At 52.0% G+C, this 20,197-nt stretch overlaps 6 protein-coding genes across 6 annotated transcripts; 4 read left to right on the forward strand and 2 right to left on the reverse strand.

Moving 5' to 3' along the window:
* Nucleotides 1–258: 258 nt before the first annotated feature.
* On the forward strand, nt 259–2,213 carry VFPPC_06006 (general amino-acid permease GAP1; the record flags this gene model as incomplete). The annotated part of the gene is made up of 3 exons (XM_022428489.1): nt 259–815; nt 880–1,089; nt 1,154–2,213. The coding sequence occupies 3 exons, from the start codon at nt 259–261 to the stop codon at nt 2,211–2,213; spliced, it is 1,827 nt and encodes a 608-aa protein (XP_022284295.1).
* A 611-nt stretch (nt 2,214–2,824) lies between these two features.
* On the reverse strand, nt 2,825–3,246 carry VFPPC_16254 (hypothetical protein; the record flags this gene model as incomplete). Its single annotated transcript, XM_018294007.1, has 2 exons — nt 2,825–3,155; nt 3,224–3,246. The coding sequence occupies 2 exons, from the start codon at nt 3,244–3,246 to the stop codon at nt 2,825–2,827; spliced, it is 354 nt and encodes a 117-aa protein (XP_018142093.1).
* Nucleotides 3,247–5,318: 2,072 nt separating this feature from the next.
* VFPPC_06007 (metallopeptidase) lies at nt 5,319–7,719 on the forward strand (the record flags this gene model as incomplete). Its single annotated transcript, XM_018285114.1, has 4 exons — nt 5,319–5,582; nt 5,660–7,304; nt 7,387–7,574; nt 7,636–7,719. 4 exons carry the CDS (start codon nt 5,319–5,321, stop codon nt 7,717–7,719), a joined length of 2,181 nt encoding a protein of 726 aa, XP_018142094.1.
* A 3,293-nt stretch (nt 7,720–11,012) lies between these two features.
* On the forward strand, nt 11,013–12,433 carry VFPPC_06008 (hypothetical protein; the record flags this gene model as incomplete). Its single annotated transcript, XM_018285115.1, has 5 exons — nt 11,013–11,183; nt 11,237–11,371; nt 11,430–11,651; nt 11,713–11,855; nt 11,908–12,433. 5 exons carry the CDS (start codon nt 11,013–11,015, stop codon nt 12,431–12,433), a joined length of 1,197 nt encoding a protein of 398 aa, XP_018142095.1.
* Nucleotides 12,434–14,626: 2,193 nt separating this feature from the next.
* On the forward strand, nt 14,627–16,341 carry VFPPC_06009 (GABA permease; the record flags this gene model as incomplete). Its single annotated transcript, XM_018285116.1, has 2 exons — nt 14,627–14,770; nt 14,851–16,341. 2 exons carry the CDS (start codon nt 14,627–14,629, stop codon nt 16,339–16,341), a joined length of 1,635 nt encoding a protein of 544 aa, XP_018142096.1.
* Nucleotides 16,342–17,146: 805 nt separating this feature from the next.
* VFPPC_13939 (fungal specific transcription factor domain-containing protein) lies at nt 17,147–19,852 on the reverse strand (the record flags this gene model as incomplete). The annotated part of the gene is made up of 7 exons (XM_018291711.1): nt 17,147–17,525; nt 17,580–17,659; nt 17,709–18,255; nt 18,314–18,641; nt 18,707–19,683; nt 19,756–19,781; nt 19,841–19,852. 7 exons carry the CDS (start codon nt 19,850–19,852, stop codon nt 17,147–17,149), a joined length of 2,349 nt encoding a protein of 782 aa, XP_018142097.1.
* Nucleotides 19,853–20,197: the final 345 nt, after the last annotated feature.

Below are 20,197 nucleotides of genomic sequence, written 5' to 3' on the forward strand. Positions count from 1 at the left end.
TTCCGTAGAAATGGCAGCGTCAGCCCAGGTCAGGTCAGCTCAGCTGAGAGAGCCCATCACATTACGCTGTCCTCTTCAACACTCGCAACTCATCATCTCCCACACGTCACAACTCGAGCGCGATCGACATGTCTACATCGACAACAGCGCCGAGTATATGGTACCGATATTCCATCGTGTAAGGCACCGTTCTCTCTCGCTAGCCTATTCCACATGCTCTCGCCGCGTCGACGGTACCGGCCCCGGTAGTCGTCGACGATGGCATCGCAACGAGACGATAAGCTGCACGAACTCGACAGCCCCAAGACCAGAGCAGCATCCGTTGCAGAAGGACAGTTATACAGCATGTGGGAGCTCCAATACGCGCGCCATTCGCCGACCCGCTTCGAACGTTTTATAGATAGCTTCAAACCATACGAAACTAGTGAAAGCTTGGTCTCGGGCGATCATCTCAGCCAGTATAGCAGCGCAACGACACTATCGCGCGATAATCCGGACCCTTATTATTACGATCTGCGTGCGGCAGCCATCGAGTCGGCCAATGCAAAGGTTGCGCGAAGGCTCAAGGGCAGGCATTTACAGATGATTGCCATCGGCGGCGCCGTAGGATCTGGCTTGTTCGTGGCATCCGGACTGGCTTTGCAAACGGGAGGCCCTGCCTCTCTGCTCATAGCCTTTTCCACCATTGGCGTTATGCTTTATTGTACAAGCCAGGCTCTGGGCGAGCTGGCTGTCATCTTTCCCATTGTTGGATCGTTTTCTTCCTATGCGACCAGATTCATAGATCCCTCATGGGGATTTGCCATGGGCTGGATGTAAGTCACGTTTTGGTGCGAGTTGCGAAGAGGTCCTGCGCAATTCTGACTTGCCATGGTCTAGCTATGCGATACAATGGCTCATCGTTCTACCGTTGGAGCTTATTGCGGCCACACTCACAATCCGGTACTGGACAGACCAGGTGCCCGGTGCTGTGTTTGTCACCATCTTCCTGGCAATTACGTTGCTTATCAACCTTACCGGCGTTAAGGGGTACGGCGAGGCTGAATCAACGTTTTCGGTTATCAAGGTTATTGCAATTGTCGGATTCATGTCAGTAGTCATACTGTCCACGGTTTATGCCTTATTGTCTGTTCTTGACTGACGCTTGACACAGCCTTCTCGGAATCGTCCTCAACTGCGGAGGCACACCAGATCGCGGATACATTGGCGGCGAGTACTGGCATGATCCCGGTGCCTTTAACAACGGATTCAAGGGCCTGTGTAGTGTCTTTGTCACCGCGGCATTTGCCTTTGGCGGGACGGAACTCGTTGGCCTGGCTGCCGCAGAAACGACGAACCCACGCAAGTCTATTCCTACAGCCATGAAACAGGTTTTCTGGCGAATTACGCTCTTCTACGTTGTTGCCCTTACCCTCGTGGGGTTGTTAGTCCCGTACAACGACCCTCGACTGGACGGTGCGAACAGCGTGGACGCAAACGCCTCACCCTTTGTTATTGCCATTGAGGAGGCGGGCATACAGGTTCTCCCATCTGTCATGAACGTGGTTGTTCTCATTGCCGTCTTGTCCGTGGGAAACTCGGCCGTCTTTGCCGCCTCCAGAACGGTCATGGCCATGGCAAAGCTCAACCACGCACCTCGAATCTTTGGATACATTGATCGAAAAGGTCGGCCGCTGGTGGCAATTGGCGTGACGGCAGTGTTTGGTCTCCTCGCCTACCTCATCGACCTCCGGACCCAGGGGAGCGTGTTTGACTGGCTTGTGGCCATCTCTGGGCTCGCAACGATATTCATCTGGTTCTCCATTTGTCTTTGCCATATCCGCTTCCGCCGTGCCTGGGCCTCGCGTGGTCGAAGCCTCAACAGCATACCCTTCACCTCCCAGGTTGGTGTTGTTGGCTCGTACTTTGGTTGTCTGCTCAACTTGCTTGTGCTTATTGCGCAGTTTTGGGTTGGCGCCTTTCCCATCGGCTGGGAGACCATGGGGGCGACAAAGATTGTGCAGAACTTCTTCCAAAAATTTATGAGCATGCCCATCATCATTCTCTTGTATCTTGGACACAAGGTCTTTTACAATACGCATTACGTCAAGGTTCGGGAAATGGACGTTGACACGGGGCGACGGCATCTGAACTTGCCAATATTGGTGGAGCAAGAAGATGAGCAACGGGCGTCGTGGCCAAAATGGAAGAAGCTTTACAAGTTTTTTTGTTAGCGTTGGTAATACTAGACAATGTACACTTGTGCTGTGTGAGCGATGCAGAGATTCACATACTTGTTCGTGCTTGAATCAGCCTGCAGCCTCCGGGTAGGCTATTATTGTAGTGCCGAATGCTGACGAAACTCATCCACCATGCGACGAGAACGCAATTGACGACCTCTCTAATATTGTAGGAGGTATCTGCATCTGCCGGATCACGAATGGAAAATTCCGCGCCTTTGGTGTTGAAGATTGGGCAGACTGGGATTCCCTCGATTGGCCAGGGACGGGTCTCGTTTTGAAGCTGCGGACATGAGGCAGGTGCGAACGAGGATCTGCTGGAATTGATTATTTTGCCTGAACCATCATCATTCCCATTTCCCCTCTTTCACAAATACTTTTAGATGCCCTCACAACGCAGAACTGGTATGTTATCTCCGAGTCATCGTTTTATCCGGCAGCCTGTCAGCACGATGTCGCCTTCTAGTCAGATGGCGGTGATCCAGACCTCGGCTCCTCACTTTTCGTTGGTGGAACTGCTGAGGGGTGAGCTTCATCAACCGACAGTTCCATGTCCAACACCCTCCACGTTTCCATGATTCAATGACAGGTCAATGAACCAAGTATCACAATTTGTTCACCCGCAAACTCACGCCGCCGAAAGCACAATGTCTGCCGTCACTTTTGACAAATTTTGGAACGTCATTGACGGAAAGCTCGCCTCCACGGCAGCTACTCGTCACGGAATCAATCCTGCACGCATTGAGGAGCTGCCACCAGTGCCGGTCAGCACACAAAATGATGTTCAAGCCGCCGTCGATGCTGCCAGGCGAGCTGCTCCAGCATGGGCTGCCGTGCCGCTGCAAGAACGTCAGCGACGCGTTGTGCAGCTTGCCGAGGCTCTCAGCAGCCAACAGGACGACTTTGCCAAGATGTTGACGCTGGAGCAGGGCAAAACTGTATGTGAAAAACGGTTGACTCGATTTGCGTATGCGGGACTTGTCTTACTAAGAAACTCAGCTTGCTGCTGCGGCAGGCGAAGTTGCATCCGCAGTCAAGATATTGCAGGGCACAGCGAAGCTTGAATTGCAGGACACAGTTGTCGAGGACAACGACAGACAGCGTGTGGTGACACGATATGTGCCAATTGGTAGGGAATTGCCAACTAGAGTCTAAACAGTGGTGCTAAGTTGGCCTAGGTGTTTGCGTTGGAATCGTTCCTTGGAATTGTGAGTTCATTCATGTATCCTGATTCTCCTTGTGGCTAACCAGCAACAGTTCCTCTTTCTCTATGTAAGCCTCCAGTACCTCGTACGTCGACATCTCTAACGTATTGTAGGCACGTTCAAGTTGGGGCCTGCGCTCGTGGCTGGCAATCCCATCATTCTCAAACCTTCGTATGTGCCCAGAATGACCAAAAATATAATCAACGTGAGCCCACAGCTAACAGAACACAGGCCATTCACACCATATTGCGGCCTCAAATTTGTAGAACTTGCTCAGCAATTCTTCCCTCCAGGAGTCGTTCAGGCACTGAGCGGCGAAGATAATCTCGGACCATGGCTCACCACGCACCCTGGCGTAGACAAAGTGTCATTCACCGGCTCAACGCAGACCGGCATTAAGGTTATGCAGAGCTGTGCGGCAACACTGAAGCGTGTCACACTTGAACTGTAAGTGGAGGAATCCTGTCTTTGATTCTAAGCTGACCTCAGCAGAGGAGGCAATGACCCGGCCATCATCTGCTCTAATGTGGATGTTCCTTCAGTGGCAGCAAAGGTAATACCATATGTACTCCAGAGAGGTGAAATACTGACGACCAGCAGGTTGCCGGAATGGCACTATACAACAGCGGACAGGTAATTGGCAAATGCCCAGCACAAGGATACAAGGAACCTCTAACCGATCGTAGGTGTGCATTGCCATCAAGCGTATTTACGTCCACTCGTCCATATACGACGCCTTCATGGAGGCAGTACTCGCAGCCGTCAGGAATGTGAATGTTGGCGACGGCCAAGATCCCGGCTCCTCCATCGGGCCCGTACAAAACAAGATGCAATACGAGAAGCTCATCAGCATGCTGGATTCGATCCAGAAGGACGGTCTCAAAGTCTCTACGCCCAATCCCGAGAAGACATTCTCAAACAAGTCTGGCTTCTTTATCAATCCAGTAGTGGTATCAAACCCGCCAGATACCTCGCGGATCGTAGAAGAGGAACCCTTCGGTAAGCAGAGTCCGTACACCTTCCATTGGCTGCACCACGTCTTAACCTGCAACAGGGCCAATCTTCCCAGTCATGAAATGGGACACAGAGGAAGAAGTCATTCAGCGAGCCAACAGCTCCAAAGACGGACTCGGAGCATCTGTTTGGTCGAGTGACCTGGCCCAGGCGGACCGCATCTCAAAGCAGCTGCAGGCTGGCACCGTGTGGATCAATTCCCATATGCAACTTCAGCCAAACGCGACTTTTGGCGGTCACAAGCAGAGCGGCATCGGCAGCGAGTTGGGTATTGAGGGTTTGAAGTCGTACTGCAATGTGCAGACGGTATATCAACAGAAAGCGGCCAAATTGTGATTCGTTTAGCAAGCGCCGCTTCAAGTTGAGCGGACTGTTGGTTCTGGTCTCACACACCTCAAGGAACAAGGTGAGACCAGTATGAAGTTTTCTGCTATACCTTTTAGGCTAATCAAGTTATTGGATTGGATTGGAACACGCCAAAAGCAACTCTTGTGCATGCCTCTGGCAAGAGCCATTGTAAATCCAGACACCTTCTCGACCCAGCGGCAACATGTTCTCCAATAGCCAAAGATCCAATAGCCAAAGACCTTGATCGGAGTTACTCCTCAATTGGAGGCAACGTCGTTGTTATTGATGCATTAATTTCCTTTATTGACTCATTTGTTGTGTTGCCTTCGGGTTCTGCCAGGAACAGGTTGACAACTCCACTTGCTGGAGATCTGGACCCTGGCCCCAGCGCTGTTGCCTTGAGGGTTAGGGTTGCGAGGAAGTATAAGACATGCAGCTCAACTGATGCAATAAATTCCTCACAGCTTGCGGCATTTTGTTTTCCTACATTGTACCCTTTCTCGAAAAACTGGCCGACTACTAAAACGTCAAAATGACTTCAATGATCGTTCTTGACGATATTCACGACAATGAGGTTGTGCACCAGCGATGTCTCCTCCTCACGGGGCGATGCAAAAGCGCCGTAGGCGATGAATGCCATATCAAAGTCGTCGCCAAAGACACCAGCGGACGAGTCACATTCCCCGAACAGCGTTGGCCCATGGCTCACGGCGTGTTCAAGGCATTGGCTATGTTGACACCAGGCGACAATGTTCTTCATATCACGTCAGGGCAGAATTCAGCCCACTCGGTCGAAGTGAGTAGCCATATACATTGATATCACGGCGTTCCGCCGTTCATCGACCAGATTGCAGGTCAGCTAAGTCTCTCCAGATTTGTATCCAATATGTTCCACTGCTCCAAACGCCCCCTCTACATCTCGCCATCATGGTGGCCAAAGACTCTCCCCTCATGGTTGACTGCCCGCCTCGCAAGTTTGGCGCGATATCCAGCGCCCACTCCAACTTGGATGCGGCCATTGCGAAGCTTCGCGTAACGGCTTACATGTGGCAAGCCCTCACGGCAGAAGAGATGAGATCCAACGGGCTCGGGAGAAGGTCATTTCGTCTTGAGGATGAGTGGTCACCCGATACCACGAGCCGCGCCTTTACAAATGAGACTGCCATGAACTCTACAGCCAAAATCCACCTCATTCGTACCGAGAAGACTGTAGCCGAGCTCAGGGACGCCCAACTGGCCCAGCAGAACCCGAATGCCAGCCGAAGCAATGAGCTGCACGAAGTCTTTACCGAAGCTCTCCTTGAGCACGGGGCTCCGTTTACCCAAGACGCTAGGCCCGTCGTTGCCGGCATGATACTTGACTCGCATTACGACACCAAGAACAGGTTGATTGTGGCTCATGCCGCTCTAGGCGGTCACAATAGTGACGGTCTTTCACTGGGCATATTTGGCAGTCATTTGACATATTCGTGGCCCCGGTTCATGGAGGAGATCCCCGACTGCCTCTTAGACATGGCATCACCAGGCGATTGTGTAGGAAACGACAATGGCGAGTGTGTATCCATGTGGGAAGCCTGTTCTGTTGGACAAGGAGCCTTCTTGCACGAAGTTGGTCATGCTTTCTCTGCACCACACACAACCGGCATCATGAGCAGAGGATACTCCCAGGATTGGCCAAAAGGCTTCCTCTCAAAGACGGCGTACTGCCAGTACAACACGACTGAGGGTATATCTCCGGTCACTCCCGACACGCCCAACGACTGCCACTGGGATATCAGAGACTTGCTCCGGTTTCGCAATCTCATCCATTTCCGCCTCCCTTCTGATGTCGACCTGGGAGATGCCTCGCCTCGCTATGAACTTCACGACGACGAAGACTTTCTTCGCGTTGTCGTCACTTCTGAAGCTGGAATGGCCCGAGTCATGCTCAATGGGACCCTTGAAGCCAGTCCGTCCGTGAAAGACCCAGCCACGTCCATCCAGTTTACCTTGGACGAATTGGAGACCCGGTTTGATCGCGACCAGCCCTTGGAACTCGAGGTTGTTGCCATGAATGGAAAACATCGGACCTGGGACATGTGGAAATTATTCTCCGACACAACGTACATTCGCATCCCTGGTACTGGAATCCGCCTCACGAAGAAGAGTGTCGCTGGTGACAACAGCCAAAGTGATGACTGGTCGTGGGTGGTCATGCTGAAGAAGAGAGGTCGAGATGGATCCATTGTTTCCGCATCCAAGGTCGACATCCGGGTCGGCTGCGGCCTCGACGGCGCCATTGTGTACTACAAAGACGGCACGAGTATCCCCTGTGGTCCTCGAGGCAAGCATGGTCAGGATCCTCACATGGGCGGCCATCAGGCGAAGAAGCTTGCGATTCCCAGAGGCGTGGACATTGCCAAAGTCGCGGTTTCGAAGCATGGCGGCTGGGATCTGAACGGTTTGAGGTTGGTGCTGTCAAACGGTAGAGCCATGGGCGCACTGAATAAGGGACAGGGAGGTTCTGTGGAAGTACTTGGTATGTTTGAATCTTCCTGATAAACCAAAGCAGGCTTGGCGGTGGAAGTACGTTTGAGACACATGAGTTAACTTGATTACAGTCCCTGAGGATGGTCATAGAATCGTCGGATTCTACGGCACTAGTGGTCAATACGGGATGTGCAAAGAGTTTGGCATTGTGACAGCGCCGGTTGATATCAAGATTCCGGATTCGGCCTACGACTTGCCCGAGTTGCAGAATAATCCCGAAGGGGGTTCGGGTCGAGCCTCCAAGCGCAGGAGACAAGACGTACGTTTACACCTTGACTCCAGCGGATTTTAGATACTGTGAGATTGCTAATGGGCACCAGTCCGATACGGAAGATGATGAAACCGAAACTTCAGAGGATGACGACGATGGTTACGACAACGACTCTGATGCTGATGACATTTAGGCACTCGAGAAACTTGACTGCAAGTGACCTGTGGTGAAAGCAAGAGGGCCCGGCTCTACCACGTGGTAGATATTTGATTTTCCCAGACTTTGGTAGCTCATATATAAAACTCCTTTCACAAAATTTTCATTTGGTGTCGTCCATAGCCCCTAAATTCATACAAACACCCATATTCTACGGAAAATGGATCCCGCAAGAGGAAATCTATAGCATGTTGGTTGTATTTTCCGTACAGTAGGCGGAACAGTCTCCCTTGGCTTTGCTACCTAGGCATCAAAGCAGCTAAGCAGAGGAAGCTCCGGTTCAGAGGTACTGCACTTGTAGGCGATATCAAGTGATGTAACGTACTAAGCATGACCATGGCAAGGCTTTGCGGCATTGAAGTCCGTTAGAGCGCATCTCTGTGAGTAGACACACATTTACACATGTACTGACAGCAGCCTTCTCAGCTACAGATTTCAATATCAAAGACTCGTCAGATGCAGGAGGCGGCATTTGACCTGGTAGGTTGCTTGCATCGCATCACAGGTGGACTCATAGCAACACCCACCACAACACCCACCAACTCGGCCCTCTCATTCCCCATCTCATGAAGGCAGCTCTAAATCATACTCCACGAACGTACAATGGATGGCGGTTGCAAACACCACCCTCCTCCGCGGACCGCCTGTCATACGAACCGATCTCCTCTCCGTCGCTTCCTTCGCCACTACTACCAACACGGATAGCTCACAAGACTTGGCAGCCTCACCGAGCTATCGTCGAGCGGTAGTAAGACCAAGTCCAACCTAGTTCACCGTTGATAAATGGCACGCTCAAAGTCATCCACACGTGGCCAACCGAGCATCACTCCTCTTGTAGGCCCCCAAAACGCACACGCTACTCAACTCGCTACCAAATGCAGGACCCGACTGACTGGGAGAAACGCGACCACGACTCCCTTTGTCCTGTATGTTTTAATTTCGTGCATCTAGCTGCATTCACGGGTCTTCCAGGGGTCGCCAAGTGGAGCATGCTTCCAAAGTCTGGTTCGAAGCGACGTCGTAACCAACACCGTCTCGGCAAACAAAGGGTGTCGTGTCGGCCAACATGTACGACCCCTTTTTGAGATGGTTGAAAATGCCGTAATCGAAGCCCAGTGAAGAATGCTGGCAATCTTTCTAAACGGCTTCTTGCGCCTGATGCAACATCCGCCAACGGTTCTGTTGACTCAACGTATCCGCAACACCCCTGGCATTAAAGGTCCGTAACCGATCGACAAACGGAAAATTTTCCTTACTTTTTCCTTCTTGTCCGATCGTACCCCTCGATTTGTGAACTGGGTCACCGCATCTCAAACACTTGGGTTGAAGAAAAAGTTCCTCGTAGGGTTTGCTGATCTTGGGCCGGAGTGGGTATTCTTCAACGAGAACGAGGTCCAATTTTTCTGGGCGAAATCCACTTGGAATCTTTCATCAACCTCATCAAGAAGAGTTTCGCATCCGAACAAAGTTGCAAGGGTAGCAGGGGTTGTTTCTAGTGTAACCTGTGGAGGGATTCTAATTCCAATCATCCCGCCTCGTCCAACGACAAGGCCGAGGAAGTGCAAGACGTACAGCAACCCTACAGCATGTACGGAGTACGGAGTATGAGTGCCAGATTCTATTCGTCTTCTTTTCTCCGCTGTTGCACCACCGCAGACTTGTTGTATCGACCCCCGGCTATTCTGGTTAAAGCGTCACCTTTACCATTTGATCCGTGTAGTTGCTGACGCAATGCACAAGTGCGGCCAACAACGAGCCAAACTGACCAAACGGACATGGCCAGACCAGTTGACATGACCAGACAGACCAGCCCAGAGCCTGTGCTACCACCCCTCGCCTTGAGCTCTGGCCTAGTCGACGTGTCATTACAGCAGCTGTGCATCATCCGATGCTGGCACACAATATATCAGCGGCCGTGCTCACCCACCCGCATTGATGCGCGATCGGACATCCAGCGTTACCCAGACATATCGGACACATGACGCCCAGCCGCAAGAAAAATCGGGCAAAATATCACTTCGGCATGCTTCAGCCAGCCCCAAATGAAGTCCAATCGATTGAATTTACTCACAATTGCAGATCGCGGCAGTTGGTGCGAGCCTAATCCATGTCTCAGGCGTAGGCCCTTCTCGGAACCCAGATTCTCCCTTGCCTGCAGAGCTTGTCGCCACGTCCAAAATAGCTCGTCTGATGGTTTGCGGTGGGAAAAAAGAAAGCACAAAAGAGGTCCCGCTGGTCGATTTGGCAAAATAGCCGCCGCCGTGGCCCCATTGTTACATCAGCGGCATAAATGCTGGGATCGACTGGTTGTAACCATTGGAGGAACCATTACTGGAGCAAGTTTCAAGGGAAGGAAGATTAAGTTGCCAGACTCCTTGTCGGTCTGCAGAAATATGGCACACATGTTTGGCCGACGGAACATCCTCCTCGTCTTGCCGCTCAATGGAGTAACCACCGACCTGTGTTCCATTCTGCTGCCACAACTGACCGGGATCCTCCGGACGGGCCAGCCCAGAAATGGCGATAAGGTCAAGAGACGGGACCAAGGGGGGGGCCGCCTATAGGATTTCGCAGACCCCTGGTGTTGATGGAGTGGCTGGTGGCGTTACTGCTATGCCGTCCTGGGCCTCGATGGATTCCAAGGGTTCCCATGCCGGACTTACGAGGGTAGCCAGATACAGCTTGGACCAAGTCACCAACTTTGCCGGCTTTGGTTCGCCCTGCACCGGACGATATCTAGTGGACAGGATTCAGTATGTTCTTTTACAAGTCTGGTGCTGTAGGTCAAGCAAGTGCCAATATTGTCTCTGCCTCTTCCGAGGTCTCTCCCCTTTTTTGGTCCATCCAGCTGAGACTCAACAGCGTAGCACAGTCTTGGAGTCAGTCTCAGCCATGTACCAGGAAAAGAAAAGGAAGAAGAGTCAAAAAAAAAAAAAAAAAAAAGAAGGCAGCACCACGCTCCCCAATAGCAATAGTCCTTGGGTCTCATCAGGTACTCAGCCATACCAGGCCCTAGCTCTTATCAAGCAACCGAATGACTGAACGGACCCCACAGACGATCAAGTAGTGAGAGCCGTCTGTCTGGTACTATTTGTCCCTCTGTATGGAGTAAGATTCCTTAAAATCAAATTCGTCGTCATACCATTTTCGTGTCATTCACCTTTCCCCCCGGCGATGGAGATGTCTTGATACATGTCTGCCATTTGTATTTTGTAAATACCGCTGCTCAGCCGGCGCACCATTCTCGACGGGAAAACACTAATCACAATCATGGCACAAACACAGGTGGAAATCACAGACTCCAACAAGTCACCGCTGATCCAGATCTTATCATGGTTCTTCTTGGTCGTGGCGATTCTGGCGGCTCTTGCGCGATCCGGCACCAAGCTGCACATGGTCAAGACGTTGAAACTCGACGATTGGTTGGCAGTCGCAGCAACAGTGAGTTTATTATCTCTCGTCATCTGTGCCGTTTTATATACTTGTCATGGCAGTCGAGTAACCCGGACCCAACTTTGATCCAGGTCGTGGCCGTTGCACAGTTCATTTCGTCAGTCGCACAAGCGGGGAGCGGTCTGGGACAACATAAAGATGCGCTCACAGAGCAACAAATATCATCCATTCTAAAGGTGTGCCCATATAACGTTCTTGAAGCATAAAACAGCAGGCGACTCATTCAAGTTGCAGGGCGAATATGCGACCGATCTGCTCTACATTGCAAGCCTCGGCCTCGCCAAGGTGTCGACCGCCGCCACCGTCGTCAACATTGCGGCGCGAAAGCATCGTAGTCTTATTTACGGCGTCGGCGCGCTCATTCTGGCTTGGGCGGTGACTGGATTCATTGTTATTTTATTTCAGTGCCAGCTACCGGCACCATGGGACTTTATAAGCAAAAAGTGCATCGCTCGGGTACGTTCACCACTACGCCAGCTCGGATCTGACTTGGGCTGTGAACTGACATTTGGCGAAGCCTGCATTTTGGAAGTATTTTTGCGTCATGAACATTATTACGGATCTCGCCCTGATTGGTATCATGGTTGAGAATATTCGCGGAATTCAAACGACCTGGAGCAAAAAGGTGTTGGTCATTGGCGTCTTTGGCAGTCGGATTTTGTAAGTTGTTGCCATCATTTTCCCTGATAATAATGCTAACACAATGCTACAGTGTCACGCCTGCCCTCATTTTCCAAATTGTCTACTCGGACAAGTCTCTCACCACGGCCGATCCAACCTTTGACATGTGGGAATGGTCCATCATCATGGCCGTTGTGCAGTGCCTCAGCATCCTCACCATCTGCATCCCCAACCTGAAGCCCTTCCTCGACAGCTTACAGTCTGGTCAAATCCGCATCGACGACCTCCGCCGACAAGGCAAGTCGAGCAGCAATGGCTACGGCAGCTACCAGCGCAGCGGCAACAAGTCTGGCCAAAACAGCGGCTCCAACAAGGGTGGCGTACGGTCAAACACTGGTCTTGACACGACCACCTCGCAAAAGAGCAAGCTATTCGAACTGGTGGAAATTCCAAAACACCGCAGGGGTCAGGCCGGATCCAATGGAGGAGTGCTATCATCCCAAGACGGCAACACGGCATGGGATGGGCAAAGTCACACCAGTCAGACTATTCTCATTCAACAAACCAAGACATGGCACGTGGACGTGGAGACAACAAAAAGCAACAGCTCAGAGTGAAATTAATTTTCTAAAGAAGGACTGGGGCGGCAGTGGTATCAAATTTGGGTGGAAGTCTGTAAGGGACCTGTTGGTAAGAGTACACAGCCCAGGTCGTAATGCGATGAAAACGTTGCATATGCCCGGCGACGGGGGTGAATGCGGTCGTTTTTACCATGTACAGTATGATTACGGCAAAATATAATGTAGACTAGCTATTTCCAAATTTTGATGAGCACACGCGGCAGCCTCCCAAACACAACCTAGTTTGAACTCACTGATCATCAAACCACTAGCTTGTGGAAGAACTCATCTTGTATATTCCAGAACACCCCCGATAACAAACAAGCCTGCACATTAATACGGAAGCAGATTTCTTTACATGTATATCCTCAAAAAGAGTGGCATTTGCCCCCTGACGCTGCAACCTTGGGTCCCAATATTGGTCGTGGTTTGGTTCCTGGTCTTCTCCGCACTACAACCGGCGCGCGGCGCAACAAACCGAAAAAAGATGTACATGCCACAATAATAACCTATCGTGGGTGAGATTTTGCAGGGATCGTCACTTTCAACCGTCGGCCGGATTCACCGGGGCCTATTCACTCCGCCGTCTGGCGAGTCTACTGGACTGGACGAGGCTAGTGTGCGTCTTGGTGTGCATGGAGCTAGCATGAATTGCGATGAACACATGCACACGGCAAGGATAGACATGTTTGATACGACGTTGGCGAGAAAGGGACCGAAAAGAAATAGACGAGTGAACCAAATATGCCACGAGGTGACAGACACGCTTCTTCATGTCTTGCCCACCGTTTCGGCTATCCTGTGCTGCGCTCTCCACTGTTGATGTGTTGTGTCGATCGATTGGGACACGGACAAAAATATTAAAGTGGTCTTTTTTCCAAAATGTGACGAGCTTTGAAATCGTCAAGGGATACGGTAGAGTAGCATCCTCATGCGTGATTTTGTTGGTCGGATGTATCATCTAGGTGGTATCAGAACCAACAACCATCCAAGCTTGGCTTGGCCTCCTGTCATCATCAGTTGTTGAAAAGCAGACGAAAAAAAAAATATAATGCACCAAACACCACCATGCAAGGGTCATGGTACATGTACATGGAACATGGATCTTGTTCGCTGGCCCTCTCGAGGAAAAGCAAAAAAGAAATGGAGCCCATCTGAGTTGTGGCCCCCATCCCAAGGACGCCACGAATCTTCTTTCGGCCAGCCAGTCGAACTGCTCACTTTTGACGACCATTTGGACAGTCAGCCACCACTCTTGTTTGGGGCCCCCTGACCCAAGCCCAAGCGTGCCTTGAACCCGCGCGACAGCCGTGGTTCCGGGTCCAGGGGACGAATGAATGGACCCAAAGATGCAAAAGAATGAGATGGAGTCAAGATGGGCGTGTCCAAGGCGTCGTCCCAAGCCCCAGCCCTTTGCAAACGCCACCCCATGTCTAGCGTGTCGGGGCTAAATGTCTTGGCTGCAGCTTTTTGGAGCTTTTTCGCTGTTCAAGGTTTCTCGTGGTGAGGAGGGGAGAGAGACGTCGAGCGTTTTCTTGTCTTGTCTTGTCCTAGACAGCCATGGATGGCCTGGACCCTCGTCGTTGCCAATGGGAGAAGTTGTTGGCCGCTAGACCGGACGTCGTAAACACCGAGTTGGCCGCTTTCTGAGGACCACAAATGACAGGAACTGGAACAGGACACCGAAATTAGCAACGAGTCTCAGTCGGGGAACGGGGCGGATTTTGGCACGCTCTGAGATACGGAGACGCACCAGACAAGTCATTAACAGGTGAAAAGATTGATGGATATCTTTTGATTATGGTAGCGAGCAGCTTTGGGTGAAGGAGTGACATGAAGGCGCTCCACCCGAAGCCATGCGACCCAAAGGAGATGGACGACATGGACATGGTCACGGCCATGGACGTGGACGTAACACATCGCATCTAATGCAGTTAGAATATCTAGTCCAGTCTAATCCTGTACTATTGACACCCGTTTCTTTTCTGTCGACCCTCGACTCCAACGTTTCTTTGTACAATACACCATCCTATAGTCTTCTTTTTTTTCTTTTCCTTTCACGTACTCTACTTTTGGGGATCCCTCGTCTTGCTTTCCTCCTCCCCTTCGTCTTCTTTTCAACCCATCTCCTTCCCCAATCATCACATGTGTTGCCTTCTCTTCACAAGACCAACACAGTCGTAACCAACGATGGGCGCCGAACCAGCTCACGAACTCGGCAACATGGCCTCGGCCAAGGCCATGGCCTCCTCCCCAGTTGCAGATGAAGTTTCAGACAGCGACTACGCCGACAATCAGCAATTGGCGCGCCTGGGCAAGAAACCCGTCCTCAAGGTAATTGCCATCCTGTGATGTCCACGACATTCCATGCGAATTCCCCATGACCAAAAAGCTAACATGTCCCAAAACAACAGCGCAACTTTGGCTTCATGTCCATTCTGGGCTTCAGCTGCACCATCCTCATCACATGGGAGGCAACGCTCGTCCTGTCAACGCCCGGACTCGCCAACGGCGGCTCAGCGGGTGTCATCTACGGCTACATCATCGTCTGGCTCGGCAACATCTCCGTCTTCACCACGCTCTCCGAACTTGTGTCCATGGCACCCACCTCCGGCGGCCAGTACCACTGGGCGGCCATGCTGGCGCCGCGCTCGTGCGCCAAGTTCATCAGCTACATTACCGGATGGCTCACCGTCGGCGGTTGGCAGGGCTCCGTAGCCTCGAGCGGCTTCTTGACGGGAAACATGCTCAAGGGCATGATCACCATGACGGCAACTTACTACGAGTACGAGCCCAAGGCGTGGCACGGCACCCTCCTCTACTGGGCGGTCATTTTCTTCGCCGTCTTTATCAACACGATTGTTTCGTCGGCGCTGCCCAAGTTTGAGGGCCTGATTCTGATTCTCCATGTTTTGGGATTCTTCGCCATCTTGATTCCTCTCATCGTCCTGTCTCCCCACGGGGATGCGTCCACCATTTTTACCAGTTTCCAGAACACGGGCAACTGGCCGACGCAGGGGCTGTCCTTCATGGTCGGCATGATTGGCAATGTCTTTGCCTTTGTTGGTACGGATGCCGCGTTCCACATGGCCGAGGAGACGCACAACCCGTCCATCGTGGTCCCCAAGTCCATCCTCATCAGCATGCTCATCAACGGAACGACGGGTTTCGCCATGACGCTCGCTGTGCTGTTCTGCATGGGTGAGGATCTCGATTCGCTTTTAGGGTCTGTAACTGGCTTCCCGCACATGCAGATCTTCCTCAACTCGACCAAGAGCATCTCCGGCGCAACCACCATGGCGGCCATCATCACCGCCCTCGGTATCTGCGCAACTGTCGGCATGCTGGCGTCCACATCGCGAGTATTCTGGTCATTCGCCCGTGACCGCGGTCTTCCCTTCTGGCGCACCATGTCCAAAGTCGACGCCCGCACCACGGTGCCTCTCTACGCCATTGCCGTCACGACCGTCATTTCCTGCCTCCTCGCCCTCATCCAGCTCGGCTCCGTCACCGCCTTCAACAGCATCGTCTCCATCTCCGTCTCTGGCCTGTACTCGTCCTACCTCATTGTCGCTGTTCTCCTCCTCTACCGCCGCTGCACCTCTGGTTTCAAGATGCCCGACCCTTCAGAGCTGCCTGCTCTCGCCAACACCTCTGGCACCGAGCTTGTTTGGGGACCTTGGCACGTACCCGGCGCTCTGGGTATCGCCAACAACGTCTTTACTTGCATATACCTGGTTGTGATTTGGTTCTTTAGCTTTTGGCCTCCTGCTCTGCCCGTCACTCCCGACAACATGAACTACGCGCCCCTCATGACAGGTGCCATGGTCTTGTTCAGTATTGTCTACTACTTTGCGTATGCCAACAAGGAGTACGAGGGACCCATCGTCGAGGTTGAGATTTAACATCTCTTTGGAAGATGCGTGTATAATTAGAGACGATCTTGGAAAAGGTGCTTGGGTGGTAGCGGTGATGCCGCATTGACAAAACTATATATGAAATATTAGCATGATGCAATATGACTTGGTCATTTACCCCAATGTGGGCCATCTGTGATGTGATGCCTTTCCGCTTTGCTTGCCGTATCCAAAACGCCACACCCGCCGCCATGGCCCACCATCTGCCAACGACCAACATGCGTCGATGCCTGTTGGAACCATGCTGCTTGGTTGCTTGGCATATGTTGTGTACCGCCGAGGCTGCCATGTTGCACATTTTGTAATAATTATAGTCTATAAACCAGTAACGCTCCGCCTACCGAGTCATCTACCCGTAGCCAACATGAATGCAACCTCTATGCACAATTTCCGTAAATACATGGCAATATATGCAGTATCCAAAAGCTTTCCCCTAACGATATCTCTTGTATCCGGCTTCTCGTGGGACTCCAATTCGTTCTGTCACTGTGTTCCGAATGGTGCTCGTCAATAAGTCGGAAATGCGTTCCTGCAGGCCCTGGCTTTAAAAGTGTGCACTGAGCTGACTGTAAAGCGTCGTCCACCTACATAGCTGAGGCTCTTCTTCGGGTGGTTGTGTGGTCTTGGTGAGGCAACGTGTATGGCAGCACCGAACCATTGGTAGGTCTATCAAAAGTAAGCAGGGGTACTTGGCTGATGGCTCCTAAACATACCTCGTCCAATGCATGCGATGCTCAAGTTCGTTCACGACTTGCCCATCGTTGATATCCTCAGTCATGTCCTTAGATACGTCTTACAGCGGCACGTGTCTGATATCTGTGCCCATGGCACCAGCAAACCCACTCGGATCAACATATGGACTTTGCAACTGCCACCACTGCAAGTCATCCGGTGTCCAAAATGGCGTCATGTCCCCCTGTGGCGCATTGGCAGGGTTGAACGGCGGAATTCCCATCGGCGAGTTGAATGCCATCGGTTTGAGCCGGGCGTTGCTCAGTCGAATGGAGGATCGGCGAGGTGTCTCGGCGTCGTCATTTTCAACCACGTTTGTGCCGCTTGCTGCCAAGAGCTCGTCCCATTCCGGGGCCTCCTGAGTCTTGGTGGTGGAAAAGAACAGATATCGTCGGTAAAATCGTTCCAAGTGCAATGGCGTCGCGTTGTCGCCGCTTAGACTGCCGCTGATTAGCATGCGCAAATTCTCTTGGCCAAGGCGAACGGACACGTACCTGGGTGGCGGTGTAGATAGCGGTATACCTACGGCTTCTTCCAATCCATGGTGTCGTATAGCTGCACAGCAGTGATGATACTATATTCGTTAGCAGAGGAGGGAAAGATTCCATGGTGTGGCAACACACAATTTGTTCAGCCAGTGGCATCTTGGGCATCGTATTCTGAAGAGCCTGTAAATTCGCCTTTAACAGTTCCGCTGCGTCAGCTCTACTCTCCGCGTCGTCCTCTTGCCACGGAATAGCCGCTAGCAATGCACAAGTGCCATCCCATATGCAAACACTGAACCACGGGTCGCGAAACAAGTGCTCCGGCTCGACATTGAAGACCCGCTGGATCAGGTGTGACATGTCTTTTGCATGCAGAAGGAACTCCTCGGCGCAATCTTGCAGGAATTGGGGCGGTGCCTGCGCGGCAACTTGCTCCAAGTTTGGCTCCAGGCTATCAGGGAGGAATATGCCAAAGAGCAATATGCAGCACTGGTGATAGTAGGCATGGATCATCATGAAGATGTCCAAATGACGGCTGACACGGAACATGTACATGTGGCGCTCGTTGAAGGCGTAGTTCTTGGGCAGGTTGCTCTTCCAGGTATACAAGTCATTCCGCAGGGCAGCAAACAGGGATCCGTCCATCCAGGGAACGTCCATCGCAGCATGAATGGATCGAATGTATCTGTTCTGGGTCAGAGGGGGTTCCTACGCCCGACCAGCATGCAGTGGGCGAGGCTTACCTAAGAATCTTGCGCCGAAGGACAAGAATGCTGATGAGAAACGCGCAATGGTTGGATGACTGCTGCGTGGCCACATCGTCCACTCTGCGCTGCAATTGTCGCAAAGTAAGCGTCTTGCAAGGTATGCCTTGGGTGAAGTTCCAGAGATTGCATGGAAGGGGGACGTCCAGTAGGAGTTCCATGTCGATTTCGAGTTGATCATTGTCAAACAACAAATCTGACACAAAGACTGCCCACATCAGTCGGCGTCGGCATTCTTGCTGTAGAAACGAGGTAGAAGCATCAGTTTCGTAGAGTCGCAAATCCAATGTCATGCGAATGGCAACTCCTGCATCAAGTCAGAACATCTTTGCTGTTTCAATTTCTGCCAATCGACGACCAGTGCTGACTCACCAACAAGGTTCCAGGCAGAGGTGTAGTTTCCATTGTGCATCTCGTGGAGTGCCAGAAACTGAATAGCAGAAATAGTCAGCGTGGAGCTTCCGCCCATGTTTCTCATGATTATCGACTTGGCTTCGTCGATCCAAATCGAACCCTTTTGGCGGCTGTTGTCGCCGGGCATGAACTTGGCCGACGAGCCGCATATCGCAAGCAATAATAATGGCGGGGCGCGGTCGATGCCGGCACATAAAGATCCAGGATGCAAAAAGTTGTTGCAGCTGATGGGATGAATGTTTTCCAGAAAAGAGTCCAGGTAAGGTAGCACGTATCGACCTGAAGGCGGTTCGTACGGCTCCCTGTGTTGTGAATCCGGCGTCTCCCCTGGATCTTGTGATGTCCCCGAAAGACTCCCCTGCGGTACATGGCGAGTAGACTGGCTTCCAGTGGCTTCATTTGGTCTGGCACTGTTTGCTTGTGAGGGCGTGTCGAGACCCGGTCCATCGCGCATTTCGGCATCTACCTCGTGCTGTGGTGGCGAGACGCTTGATGGGCCATTGCTGGCTCTTCCGTAAGATTCATCAGTCTGGGGGGCAAATTGTCGTCGGTCAGTTGAAAGAGAGCCTCCTGGTAAGAGCTTGGAGCCCCGTCGCTTTGTGCTGATGTATTCGCATTGGTGGCCCTTTTTCGAGCACAGTGTACAGGCAGGTTTCTGGGCATCGCATTTGAGCTTTTTAGTGCGACAGCGGACACAAGCTGCCGTGGTGCGTAACCTCTTGTGTCCAGCCTGAGTTAGATCGGAATCCTGGCCATCCGGTAGTACGGACGATCCAGATTGAAGGCCTGATTGTTGGGCGAGTTGGTTAGTTAGATGCTCGCTCAAGTTGGGGATGAAAAGGGGAAATGGAAACTCGAGGCTCACCATCTCTGAGACAATGCAGACCCAGCTTCTCGCAGCGCTCGCAGACTCCAGCTCTCCCGTCACATTTGACCTGCATATTGTTAGCTTTGCATTGTGCTACGTGAGGCCGAATTAAATGGAAGCGGCACGGCGGTTGGCTCACCTTTCGTCGGCGGCATGTGTCACAGCCTATGTGCGATTTGGTGGTTAGCAAATTGAGGGTCTGGTGTGGTGGTACAAGGCGCAACATTTGAAGACATTGGGTCAAGCCTCACCAGCCATGGCATCACTCTCCTATGGAGCACCAGCACAGCTGTCAGGTGTTCATCGGATCACAATATCTGTCTCTGCAGTCAAGCAACGACTAAAGACAGAAAGCATGTCGTTGACGGCAATGACGATGTGATGGAGTAGTTGAGTTGAGTTGATGGATTGGAAGAGATGGCGACTGACTGACATTGGACATTGGAAGTGACCAGACAGAACCCAAGCACCCAAGGCAAAGTCGACCCCAGTGGAGGTCCCCACTGTGGCTGCTGTCGAGGCCACAAGCAGCTTGGCGTCAATTCTGTCTGCTCGACGACAACCAGCAGACATTGGTTCTG

This window comes from Pochonia chlamydosporia, chromosome 5, assembly GCF_001653235.2.
Source record: "Pochonia chlamydosporia 170 chromosome 5, whole genome shotgun sequence".
NCBI classification, from domain to species: Eukaryota; Fungi; Ascomycota; class Sordariomycetes; order Hypocreales; family Clavicipitaceae; genus Pochonia; species Pochonia chlamydosporia.